Below are 14,177 nucleotides of genomic sequence, written 5' to 3' on the forward strand. Positions count from 1 at the left end.
CCCTCCCCTCCCTTCCTTTGTTTTGGTTTTTTGAAACAGGGTTTCTCTTTGGCTTTGGAAGCAGTCCTGGAACTCACTCTGTAGACCAGGCTGGTCTTGAACTCACAGAGATCCACCTACCTCTGCCTCCTGAGTGCTAGGATTAAAGTCGTGCGCCACCGCCTCCTGGCATACTTTTCACTTTTTTCTCCTTTCAGAACTTAATAAACTACCAATAGTCTGCATGTCCCCTTTCCTCTCTTCTAGTGTTCAGCCTTTCCATGCCCAAGTGCTCAAAGTTGGCCCTGCTGTTGATCATCCTTGAGCGTCCCTAGGGAGACAAAACTGACTCTGAGGAAGCAGCTACTCTGGAGCTGAGCCGAAAGCCACAGACAGTACAGCGGCTGCAGGGCTCCTACACTTCCAGCATTTGTTGCTTCCCATTCCTTCCTCACAATGAAACCAGTGGCCCTTCCCCTGCTCTGGTACAAAGGTCTGTTACTTGTTTTTGTTCTCAATGGAAGTTGGAGTCCTGACCTGTCCATCACGGACATGGGTGCTGCCTGGCACCCTTCTTGCCTGAAACCTGTCTTCCCTTGACCCTAGATACAATCCTTTCCAAGTTCAGCCTTCTCTTTTGACTCTTCCCGAGCACCATTTTTTTTCCCGGTTGCTTGTTCATCTTCACAGTCGAAGTCTCCCTTTATCATTCCAACTTTCGCCCGCTCCTCAGCTCCCACTTGGCTGAGCTTCCTGAATATGCACCCCCTTCGCTGCTCGAATCCTAGAGGTCTGCCTGCAGCGCCACTGCTGTCCTTATCATGTGGTACCAGCAAATCTAACTGTTCGCGCATCACATGTTTTATTAGCTAGCGTGGAAGGAATGCGTGAAATTTTAATAAAAAAAATTTACAGCAGCTCTTAACTTTATTAAAATTGTTATAAATATGTTTTCCCATGGTGGTTCAAGGTAATAGAATAATATGATCCTTTATTGCAGATACTTGTATGTTGCCATCTGGAAATTCTTGTCAGTTTCAAATGAGAATGTTGTAATGTTCTAAATGACATTTCCTTCTTCACATTCCAGTGCATGACTGCTACAGGATCAGCAGAGACGAGTATGAAATTTTCCTATCATTGTATGTTCTACACCAGCTTGCAAAGACACAAGGGTTGGCTAATGTCCAGAAGGTGGGAATACCACTTTACCTGGCACAGAGAAGCTCACAGAAGTGACTCGGGTAAGGACCTTTACATAATGAAGTCACTTGGCTTGTAAGAGGCAGATTTGGCAAAAAGGAAACTGATATGCTGATAGGAGAGACCACAGTGATGCACTGTGAAGATGGCAGCAGGGCCCACCAGCCAAGGGACAGGCCACTGGGAGCCAGCAGTTACCTTGGGGTCTCCTAAAGGACAGAGCCCTAACAGACCCTTAGCTATTTACTCACAGCAATGGAAATCATACCACTGACTCCAGAACCTGAAGAAAACAAGTTCTGTTGTTTGAAGCCCCTACACGTGTTGTGTTTCAGCCACCATAGTAAAGAAATGCCTAAGGTAAGTACTAAATAAATACCAGGACAGAACATAGCAGCACTGGGTGTGAAGCTCCCAACCCACCATCCACCTGCCAGCTACCATCACAACACTGTGGCTGCTCTTTGAAATGTCTTCCTCCAGTCAGAATCAGAAACTGAAAAAAGGACACAGAAATCCATGGGCTCACAAGCACTCCAATGACTCCAGGCCTGTTCCAGCTTGAGAGCCAGTGAATCCACACTCTCCCTTTGAACTTGGTTACAAACAGCACGTCAGGCATTTTAAAGGATGAAATAAGCTAAACTAATGGAATACCACCCCTTTGAAACAAATGCTATGAGAACATGATGTGAAAAATAAGCCCACCCCAAATATATGAAGGCACAGATAGCAAAACACCTTCAAAATAACATGAAAGAGCCCTTACTAATTCAAAGTCTGTCTCATTTGTGGATAAATGTTTGAACTGAAAAAGTCAAATATGAATCAATTCATTCCGAGTCAGCTACTCAGAAAAGTAGGGTATTTTTCCCCTGGCTGCCAAAAATAGCTTTCATAAACTAAGCCATAAATTAGTGCCCCTTTTTCCCACAGCATCAAAAGGAAGAAGTGCACTCTACACTCCTATCAACTTCTTGGCCAAAAATTTCCATGATGAACATGTAAGGATAAAAGTTTCAATGGCTGCTTTGAGACACAGGGTTTCCCTATGTAGCCCAGGCTGGCCCTGAACTTGGGAGCTTTCTGGATCCACTTCTTGGTAGCATGAACTATGTACAGCTCTCAATGGTATACTAAAAATGTGCTCCTAGGCCCTCAATATGTGGGAAACAGCTGTGGAACTTAGACTACCTGAGGGGCCCCTGGTAGTAGGACCATGATACAAACTAGCTTATTGGAGCCCATTCCTTAGGGTGGGATGCCATGCTCAGTGGCAGTAGGACCATGATACAAACCTGGTACATGAGCTAGCTTATTGGAGCCCATTCCCTGTGTTGGGAAGCCACGGTCAGCCTTAATGCATGAGAGAGGGGCCCTGCCCCAACTATTGTGTCAGACTATGTTGACTCCTCATGGGAGCCCTTACCTGTGAGGAAGAGTAGGCTGTGGGTGGGCTGGGGGTGGGGGTGAGGGGAGGTAGGAGGAGGGGTGGGAAGAAGAACTGTGGTTGTAATATAAAACGAAACTTAAAAGAATTAAAAAAAACTTTGAAAATAAATGAAATATATGTCAAAAGGAAAACAAAAGGGGAAAGAATATCATTTCCAATATAATTCTGAAAAACATATTACCCAAAATGCAACTTTGTCAAAGTCAGGTTTCATGCCAAAATTATTGAATGAATTGATATCGTGAGAAGAAATGAGCCTAATGAACCAAGGTCAAGGCTTAAATTCTGTTTTCAATTTCAGAATTCTTATCTTAAAGGGCTATACTAAATCAAGGCAAGTAATCTGTAGTTCTGTAATGTTCTCTCTCCTCTGTGTGTGTGTGTGTGTGTGTGTGTGTGTGTGTGTGTGTGTGTGTGTGTGCATGTAGGCAAGGAGTCAACTTGTTGCATTCCATAAGAGCTGTGCATCTTATTTTTTAAGACAGTCTCACTTGACCTAGAACTCACTGAACTGCTAGCTAAGGGGATCTGCCTGTTTCTGCCTCCCCAACAGGAGAATTAAAAGCATGCAACATCACACTGGGCTTTCTCACATGGTTTCTGGGCAATGAACTTAGGTCCTCTTGCTTGCATTTTACTGACAGTTATCTCTCTACACCAAGTTGTTTTTCTGAATGCTTGTTTGTTGTGGTATGAGGCCAGATTTGGTCCCCAACCTGGGTATGAAGCTTCTACTGAAGGTTCTTCAAGGTATGGAGCTTTTCCACATGCTTGTAAGCCTAATCCACAGGCAGATCTGGCTTTTCCTGTGTCTGCTGCTGCTCTATGTGGCATTTCCCCCACCTGTGTGGCCATAAACACAGTCTAATCATCTTTATAGACAAACCTTAACCTTTCATTGGATCTAAGAACCCCAAAGGCCACACCTTTCCTCTCCTGCACCTTGCACTCTGCCTTCTGAATGAACACGGAATCATCAAGATGAATATAATCAACCTACCAGGACCACACCTCTAAAAATATCTGACTCTTCCTCTCCGAGCAGCCATCCACTGTTCATAGCTCCTCAGTTAGGGGTGGGGGCCCACAGGCTCCTCTCTTTCCATGGGAGCATATTAACTTGCTTGTTCTTGGGTGGGTCTTGCATAGGAAAACACAGCTGCTGTGAATTCCTGAGGGTAGTAATCCTGTTGTGTCATAAGACACTGTTTCATCTAAGTCCTCACAACCCTTGGCTCCTGCAATCTTTCTATCCTTTTCCCCAATGTTTCCTGAACCCTGTGGAAGCTGGGATGTGGTGTGCATTGGTGTAATTCTTAGGCATAAATAAGACAGCCATAAACACAACTTTTGACCATCAAATACCCGTGGCTACATTTCTATGTAGCAACTTTCAAGGTCTACTTTATATGGCGGCTAGGAAATTATCAGATGTTTAATTTTATTGAAGCATAACTTAGATAAGCAAAGTACATGGACCTAAGGGCTGAGAAATTGGATGCCCATCTACATATGTTTACAAATACATTATGCCACCACAGCCCTTAGTAAGAATGTTTCCAGGCTGGGGGTACAGGTCCTGAGCTTGATCTCCACTATCAAGAGCAACACAAAATCCACTGCCAAACTTACTCTAGCAAGTTCTCCAATGCCTCCCTCCCTCTTTACAGTGCGCCTGTATTGATTAACTTTGCTAACTTTTGTTCTCCACTTACTCATGGATATCTAAATTCCTTCAACATAAGGAATGTTGGACTTGGAATAGTCTTAAAATAGTCAACCTAATGAAGGTAACAACAGCAATGTGAGTCCCAGTCAGGCATGCATATTCCTTTTTGTGTTAATGAAGAGGGGGAGTTTAAAAAACAAAGCATAAGCAGCTATTTGTCCCACTCTTATGGGGACAGTAGTAGACCCAGGGCCTGATGATCTGGAACAATGCACAGGTCTTTTATGGCAGCACAGGTTGGTTGGCCAGGAATGTCAGATGCTCCAACCCACCCCTATGCTTTGTCCTAAGCACCTTTCACTCCCAGACAAGACCATGAAAACTAGCACGCTGTCACAAGCAGAAGGGCTCCATGTCCTTATTTCTCCCAGAAAGATGACTTTTAAGGGGAAAAAATCTGGTGGTTTCATTATCATTGTTGAATATGTTTCATGATGATTATTGTATGTGAAAGCCATTAGCTCTCAAATTTTAGTACAACATACTTGAATTTAAAAAAAGCTTTGTGTGGAACGCAGCGTGTGATTTGCCTGTGTGGCAGAGAGGTCCCTGATGATGACTCACTAATGCAGGTGCGGGCTCTGATTCACAGATCGATACTTCATCTCTAATTACCCGAACCCTCCTGCGCACTACTACTTTTCTAGTCCCCATGGAAACGGGACATGAATACTAATGCAATCCAGTCATCAAGTACTGCCTGTAGCCAGCTCAAGTCTGCAAAGACAACTCCGTCACAGCATACAAATGAGGAGTAATATTTTCACAATCAAGCTCTGCTCTAGACTCACAAGGAGTCTATGCCTTCAGGGGACTCATAATGAATAGATTTCAATGAGTGTTATTTTGGTAACTTCTGAAACACCCTTCAGTCCTGGAGTTTCTACAAGTTGGTAGGACATTGAGTGAACTAGGAAAAGACTTAGCAGAGTTAGAAGTGATTGGAACAATTACAGAAAAGTGTCCATCACATTGTAAGGTCAGAGTGACCATTTGTACTTGGGGATCAAGCAGTACATGGATGTCATTCTCTCCAGATGTGTGTGTGTATGTGTGTTTGTGTGAGTGTGTGTGTGTGTGTGTGTGTGTGTGGCGGGTGCTTTCCCAAGTTCTTTAGAGGACACTTCACTAAACCAAAGGGCAAGTATTACTGTAACTGAGTCACTATGAGCCATCACCTCAGGTGACACCTGTGCCATCTGAACAACTGAAGCAATGGGCAAACTCACCCCAAACAGATTCCCCAAATGTACAAAATACTTTTCTCTAACCAGCTGCAAACTGCAAATAGTATATTAATGATTTGCCAGCCATATCACAGAAAGCAAATATATGTATGCTACAGGAGAGAAAGTGTGCTTCATAATTGTTTCATAAGGAGAATTTCTATATACAGTCTATAGACATTTGAATGATACAAAAATATTAAGACTGCAGTAGCTGGATTCATTTTCAAAGAACTACCTGCTACTCTATTCACTTGATAATAATGTAGTGAAACAATTCTGTTGATATCAAATATTAAGAATGTTTTAAATGGTTTGTGGTTCTTATTACATACATATAGACACATAATATGATTAATAACTTTACATATTCGTACTTGAGACTTTTAAATTCTTGTAATTCTTCCTTCAGCATGAATTTATAGGAAGTAAGCTTCCAGGTCGTAAATTATGAGCATATTTTTAAGTATTCTGTATCACCCATGTTGCTTTTCAAGCAGATTGTATCAATTTCTCATAATTGTCCCAATTTCCGATTCTCCACGGAATTATCAGATACAAGCTGATGGTGCTGCTTTAGACCACATGACTGAGTTCAAAGTCAGAACAACGAAATGCCAGGGAGATTGGGTGACTTGCCTAAAGCCACGCAGCTGACTGGAGGGAGAAGTAGTTATGGGAGAGCAATGGTACTTTGGGGACAGTATGGCTTCAGCACCTTCTCTGTGCCACACTCCCCTGAGGTTCTCACTCCTCAGAAGGCTCTCCTTGTTAGGAATGCTAGCTGCAGCTGCTTAAGATGGAAAGCAGACTGAGACAAATAGAAGAAACAAGCTGAATAAAGGGGTCTATGAGAGAGTGATGGGGCACAAGGGGAGAGGGAACACTTTGGAAGCGGCTCTGAAGTGTGACCTGAACTTTTTGTTCCAGAAAGTATATCAGGTACAGTTACAGCAAGGTGTCACTGACTAACTAGGGGGCCCCAGCGGTACATACATCAATTCTCCTATGTAGAGGTTACAGTAGACTCAGAATTCATAATTCCCTGAAGAACCCAACTGTTAATCAGCAATAATTAGTGTATGCAGGTGTGTCCGGCCCACGGGCCCATGCAATCAAGGAGAGCTATGAACGAGACCTAACAAAATCACTGAGTTACTGAGCACACTGTGGGGGTTTTGAGTGTGTATATGTTGGGGGTTATTATTTTTTCTCATCACTTGATTCCATGGTTCTGGAGCAAGAAGTTTGCGCATGGCAATGTTGGGTTGTAATGTCAAAAGGCTGAATAGGTCCAGAAGAGCCTTCCAAAGCTTCATACATAACTTAAAACAGGGATCTCAGAGAAAGTATCATTTTCCCATTTTCCAGGAAGTTCCATGTATCCTACTGGCTCTGCTTCTGTAATGCTGGGATAGCAAGGGTATCCCATCATGCATGTTTGGATATTCATATGGGTGTAGAATATGCAAACTCAGGTCCTCATACTTATGTGGCAAGCATTTTATTAACTGAGACATCTCCCCAGCACCTACAACAGTGTATTTTAAAAAATACAGTGTATTACTGGAGCTCATCACAGAAAGTGGCAACATGGGGAGGTTAGACTAGTTACCCAGATACTGTTCTCAGCTCAGAGCTGGATTCTGCAATTCACACTCCTGCTGGCTCCACAGTACCAGTGTCTTGCCAGTGATATCTCAGAAACACTATGGGGCTGGGAAGCTGCAGGGGAAGGACAGAGTTTCGTCTATTCTGTTTTGTTTTCCAGTTTTTATCTTGCCGGTGACTTATCTTTACCCCATGGCAAAAACAGGGCCAGCTTTCCTCTCAGGGACACTGGCTGGCCAGCACATCCCTTCTTCAGAAAGTTTACTTGGCTCCTTGTGCTTTTCAGTTTCTTTCTGAAATCCCTTACCCTGAGTGTTAGTGTTTTCTTGCCATCACTACCTTTAAGGGAGGACTAAGGAAAGGACCAGTCCCTGAGATGTTTGCTACTGATTCACAATGGCAGTGTAAACACTGATTTATAAGCTAATTAACATCACTGCGTACACTGCTTGGTTCAAAGGCAGACTTTGTCTTAACCACTGAGCCATCTCTCCAGCCCCAGCAGACCATCTCAAAAAGGAGCAGTCAGCTGACAGGTATTCAGGGTGCAGGCCTCTCGTTGCAGGGTAGTGACGGGTAGCTAGCCGTTCGGTTGGTTTGACCTTGTCAACAGTCTCAGTGGTTCCCCATGACCAATCATTTTGTTGTTGTTGTCGTTTTGAATATTAAAGTAACTCCTAACATGCTTCTTGTGGGTTCTGCCTTTTATCAGGCTTTGATACAGAAATTAGAGAAAAGTTTTATGTTGAAGTTTTTCTTTTAGTTATAGGCATGCTTGATTACAAAGTGGATTACAAAATGGTCAACTACAAACATACTAGCCTAACATGTAGATTCTATGAGGAATTCAATTTTTTTATATTTTTATTTTATTTTTTATTCATTTTATGTACCAATCACCATTACTCCTTTCTCCCCTTCTACCCCCAACCCACCCTCATCCACTCCTCAGGAAATGTAAGGTCTCCCATGAGGAGTCAACAAAGCCTGGCATATTCAGATGAGGTAGAACCAAGCGCCCTCCCCCTGCCTGCCCCATCAAGGCAGAACAAGGCACCCCACCATAGGGAATTGGCTTTAAAAAGCTAGCTTATGCACAAGGGATACTGCCAGGGGTCCCACAAACAGGCCAGGCTACAAACTGTCACCCACATGCAGAGAACCTGGTTCAGCCCCATGCAGGCTCCCCAGCTGTTAGTATAGAGTTCATGAGTTCCCACATGTTTGGGTTAACTGTCTCTTCCCCTTCATGATCTTTTAATACTCTGCTAAACAGAAATTTCCATCTAAAAGTGACCAAATCCAAACTAACCAAACAAAAAACAATAGCCCAGACTGGCCCTTAGCTCTCCATCCTCTTGCTGCAGCCTCCTCAGTGATGGGATTACAAATGTATACTTGGGCTGGGAAGATGGCTCCCCTATTAAAGGCTAGGCTCACAACAAATGTATACCCATGCAGAACAATGGATTGGTTTATTTAAGGACCCAAGAAAGCTTGTCAATTTGTGTGAGTTGGCTGCAGAACTTCAGAACAACTCCTTCTACAAAAGCATTTATTTGTCCCTGTCAATCACATGTGTGGGCAGAGAGCTACCCATGGATAACACTGACAGAACAAGAAATATCGACCTGGGCTTACTTCAAATTTAATTTAAGCATTTCTCATCCTAGAAATAACCTAATAGTTTATTTAGCTGTCTGTACGATAAATGTCACATAGTCCTGTCTTGTCTTTTAGGACAGAGAGGACACTCAGTGGCCCTAGAAGATGAACTACAGCTGACTTGTCTTACTTAAGTAAGGGTGGAGGGAAACTGGACATCGTAGATTGCCAAGCATTTTCCCACAAGCCAGGAAATAACCCACACTTTTGACACTAGAATAAAAATGAGTTTATTACTTAGTAATTATGAGAATATTCCTACTACAGTACTTGCAAAAAATCTAAACACAAAGGTGAACTTGGACCATTTTGGTAAGATGTATTGACTCCATATTAAAATATTTATAATATTTTGAAATTTTCATTTTAATTTTGAGGCTGCATCCACATTTTCTTTTTCTCTTTTGGTTTGAGACAAGTAAATAACACTGTATTTTACAATACAAATATTTATATACAATACAATACAAATATTACAATACAAATATTTAAAATATTTAAGTTTTTAAGGTACTTAAACTGGAGTAAGGACTTAATTTGGTCACGTTCTTAACCAAAGAAGTCATGTGGGAACCGTACAGCCTGGGAAAGTGAGAAGGCTAAGAGTATGGCACAGTCGTGGGTACTTAAGTTGAGGTTCACCATTAGTGAACTTCAGTGTGACCTCCAGAATGGTAACTGAATTTCTACTCACTTAACCATGAAACAGGGTTGACAAGATGGTTGCAACATCGTGCACAGTTGTTTTGACACACCACTCTGTTTTAGGTGATTGAAGCTAAGCCGAGGAGTTATCCAAATAAATGCTGTTCAGTCAGCACTAGAGAAAGAAACCTCAGTACAAGTTTATTCAACCAGAACATGTGTAGGTCCTTTACTCTTTTAAAAGCAATTGTTATGTCCTAAAAGGAAACTAGTATAAAACTGGTGAAATTTAAGGGAGAAAAAATTTCCAAGCAAACACTCTATTGACAAGTTTCTTTACGGCCCTGCGCAGTCCACTAGCCTTCCACTCTTGATCCGTTCAGTCTGGACAAAAGGTATTTTCATGCCATTCAGTTTGTGTAGGGGCAGAATGAACTAGATCTATGTCAAAGTGATTCCTGTTCTGATGTCAGATGGCCACACTTAACATGCCAGGGACAATGGAACTATCCAACGAAAGGAAGGTACAGGACCAAAGAGTGGTCCCAGCTTCCACTGTCCTCCCCTTATTCCTCCCCCCAAAACCTCTTACAAGCAGAAGCCAGTGTAGACCCCCCAAACCATGGTACTGTTAGCAATTTCACATTCCATGAAGGGCAAATCTGTCACATCAGCTCAAATTCAATCTACAGGTATCTTCTCCAATAAGCACAAAATGCCTTATGCTCAATTTTTCTAAGTCTGAAAACACAAATGTAAGGGTTCAAATTAAGCATATTTTTGCCAAGTTTGTTTACTCCAGTTGCAAACATCTCCATTGAGAGAGTGAAGTTCATCCATTAAATTTACTCAAAGGGCCCTGGACCATACACTCTTACTAGTAGAAAACAAACAGACAGCTAGCACAGATACCCAAGGAAGTGGAAAGCAGTGAAAAGTTTTTCAAGGAGTTTTAACAGTGGAAAGTGACCACTTTTTACACAACCACTTCTACAGGCAGAGAGTAGCTAATGATTCAACTTTAAAAACAAAACCTATCTGAAAATTTCACATCAGTGTTTTTAAGATTTGCTAGTAGCTTATGCTATTTGACCTATATCCTATTTTAGAGATAGTTTGTTGTAATAATAAAAATAATAATAATAATAATAATAACAATAATAATAATAAAATAATAGCAAACCATTGATACTACTTTGGAGGGTAACAGTATAAGGTACTTTTTAAATACAACTTTCCATTTTACACCAAGCTACCATTGTTAATACAAGCAAGAATATGAGAAGATAAATCTCCATGAGTCTTGAATTTAAGCACTCAGATATAGCACGATAAATAAAAGACCCAGAGACTGATACTGGAGTTCAAGCTTTAAGCTGAAGATCAGAAAAGCAAAGCAGCTAGCCACAAACTCAGCTCAGACCAAAGGAGGGATCCTCAGACTGCTCCTGACTCCACTGCTCCTCAGCTTCACTCAGACTGCTCTGCTCTCCTCAGCGTGGCTAGAGACTAATACTCAGGCTGAATGCTTCTACCTTCTCTACCTCTCAAATCCTGAGATTAAAGGCGTGAGCTCCTATTCACTCTCCGGTAGCCCAGGGTGGTCTTGAACTCAAGAGATTGATCTACCTCTTAATCCTGAGTCCTGGGATTAAAGGTGTGCCTGGCTTCTATGGCTGCTGGAATTAAAAGTGTATATGGCCACTGCCTATAGCTTGAGGCTGGCTTTACTTTCTGAATCCTTGGCAATTTTAATAAATCATAAATGACATATCACAACACACTCTGATTTATCAGTAACACCAGTATGGATGGCAACCACCAGGTGGAAGGAGACTACACCTGATAAAGGAGGATCTTCATACATTAACGGGGCCTAGTTCAAGTAGCAGTCAGAGAGCCAGGAGCAAAGACAAAACAGGCATAGAAAACCATAGAAACCAGCTAACCTTATTCACAGTATCACAGTATCAACTAGACATGACAAAATAAATAAATAAATATATAAATAAACAAATAAAAGCAGTAACCACAGAGAACACAGTGAAGACTTCACATTCTCAAAACAGAAACAAACTGCTTGCTTTTTCTAAACATTTTAGAGATACACCTCAGTGAATTTTATGTGTATTTATAAATCAAATTTAAAATGTACTAGGAATTCTTAGGAAGGCTGTTACTTATTTAAAGTATTGTTACATATTGAAAATTAGACACTTAGGCCTATAGACACTAAGAATTTTATGAAGTAATTTGGCAGTGCCTACCTGTTTTAAGAACCGGACTCCGTAGCTAAATACATAGAGGTAAAAGGAAAATCGCCACCTGTAGAAGATTGAAGAAATTAAGACAGTCAGTTTTATATATTTCACAGTATCTCTGAAATATGTGAGGAAAAGGTTAATTACGTTTCTGTTCCTTTAACCAAGGGATGAACTTGGTAAACATAAGCATTCCTATGTATGACTTTAAGGAAAAAATATTAATCATTATTCACAACTTTTCTTTCTCTAAGTTAGCAAATGTGCCCATCTGACTTTCTTCTTTCCCAACTTGTCAATTATCTCTGATTGAACACATATGGAAGGGTGAGGCTCATCAAATGAAAATATTTAATTTTTATTTACAAAAAGCATCTTGTCCTAGTCCTCAAAACCAAATTTATTTCTTGTATGCCATGAAAACTTACTTAAAAGTGTGTGTGTGCAGGTGTAGGCACCTGCCCACACGGGCACAAGTGTGTACACGTTTGTATCTGTGGTCATGAGTTTCACTCTGTGTGTGTGTGTATGGTTCCAGTGATGAAACTCAGCCAACTAAGTTTGTGCAGTAAGCACCTTTACCCTGAACCGTCTCTCTGGCCTTCCACTTACTTTCTGAACATGAATATCATGCTTTTAAAAACTGGCCAGGATCCATTCAACTGTATTTAGAAGGTCACTAGGTTGGTGGAACCTTGGATTTATAGACTGAAGATGAACATCAGAGAATAGACTTCATACCATCAGAAGACAAACTGCTTGCAAAGAACCTAAAATTCTTAAGTAAAGTGACAGGCTTTAGATGATTAAAATGATACATAAAATTATCTGAAGGAAATGAGAATTGCATTCAGTAGAGAAAGTGTTGGTAGTAGGAAACCTCTAACCACTGGCTTTGACTCACCAGTATACACAAGCATCCCTCAGATGCACTCTTCAACATTCTAAACTCTAAGGCAGAACTAATTAAGAGAAGAGCTCTGAACTTCGTAGTTGAAAGTCTTCAACAAATAACTCATAAAAGTCTGAATTTAAGAAGGAACAACAAAACCTGACAGAAGTAGGAGTGATTCAATAAGACCCAACAAAACTGAAAAGCGCTGACTCCACCCTCACGTGAAAGCCCCTTCTGTAATGGCTGCTTACACAGAGTGAACAGCCACCATGGGCTTCACCCACACATCCACGACTGGCTTTCTGGAGGTGAATGTGTGTTTCCTTCCATCTTGTGTACAAATTCTAGGTCAGAACTAAAACCAGGGCTGACATGGGCCATGTTCAATTACACAGGGTTCAGGCCAATAGGATGCTTTCCGGTCACCATATTGAATTCCAAGTAAGTGTTAAACAGTCCCTGGTTTTATCTCCAATGGGCCCTGCAGATTATTTAGCTCTGATGAGTAACAAAAAAAATCTTTTAATTTTAGGCAAATCTGTTAATATCCCTTTATTTCAGTTTTATCTCAGGGAGAGTGAGTTTATTCCATAATGGTAATTCAAGGATTTGGTCATCTTTAGAGTAACCTTTATTTCAGTCCCTTTCTCTCCCTATTACACTGAAAGAGTGTACTTCAAGAATTTGCTTTGCTTTCCTGGCCTCTGGAGACAACTGAATTTGCAATAGCTCTAGTAAATGATTTATAACAGCTGTTTCAATTCTGACTATTGTTAGTAGGCAATGATCAAACATCTTTTATGTATAATAAAAATTTTATAGAAGTCATTGGAATTCTTACCATCATTTATATGTCTGCATTTTATTCTATCACTAACATGACCCAGTTTTCATAAGACACTGGTTCTAGTACAGGAACACTGATGCCTACCTTATTTGAATAACAAGTTGCAATGAATATTTACAAGGCAGACTTTTTATTTCCACAAAATATATGTAGGAAGCAAAATTTGCAAACATTCTGCAACATGAAAAAATACTTTATTTACAGAGTTTCATATCAGTTACAGTTTTAAATGATGGCTTCCAGCTTGTTTAGTGTCCCCCAGACTTTCACTAAAATTTCTCTAGGAAGAGATAAGGAAAGCTGCATATAATCACAAACAGGAATACATGGCATTTAGTCTTCTGCTAGGAGCAGGGAAGGCTTCTTGCTATAACAGTAAGAGAATAAAATTAGATTTTAAAAAACGTTGTAGAGGGCTTAAGGTTACACCTCAGTAAAGTACTAGCCTAAAATCACAAGGATCTGTGTTTAACCCCAGAACCCATGAAAAACTTTGGGTAAGGTGTCCCCTGTTTATAATTCCAGTGCTGGGAAAGCAAAAACAATCAAATAAACCTCAACAAGGTTGAAAATCTTGATAGTGTAGTCTGATTGGTCAGCTCCAAGCAAAGGAGAAACACTGTTTCAAAGACACTTCATTCCTGAGTTTGTCTTCTGCCCCCT

At 41.0% G+C, this 14,177-nt stretch overlaps 1 protein-coding gene across 2 annotated transcripts in view; it reads right to left on the reverse strand.

The window, feature by feature from the left end:
- Nucleotides 1–14,177, reverse strand: part of Cers6 (ceramide synthase 6) — a 240,638-nt gene that overhangs the window by 90,820 nt on the left and 135,641 nt on the right. For both annotated transcript variants that reach the window (XM_051184540.1, XM_051184541.1), the window contains exon 4: nt 11,779–11,836. In XM_051184540.1, the coding sequence (XP_051040497.1) occupies nt 11,779–11,836 (58 nt within the window). The remainder of the gene's footprint in view (nt 1–11,778; nt 11,837–14,177) is intronic.

This window comes from Phodopus roborovskii, unplaced genomic scaffold (genome assembly GCF_943737965.1).
Source record: "Phodopus roborovskii unplaced genomic scaffold, PHOROB, whole genome shotgun sequence".
In the NCBI taxonomy this organism is placed as follows: domain Eukaryota; kingdom Metazoa; phylum Chordata; class Mammalia; order Rodentia; family Cricetidae; genus Phodopus; species Phodopus roborovskii.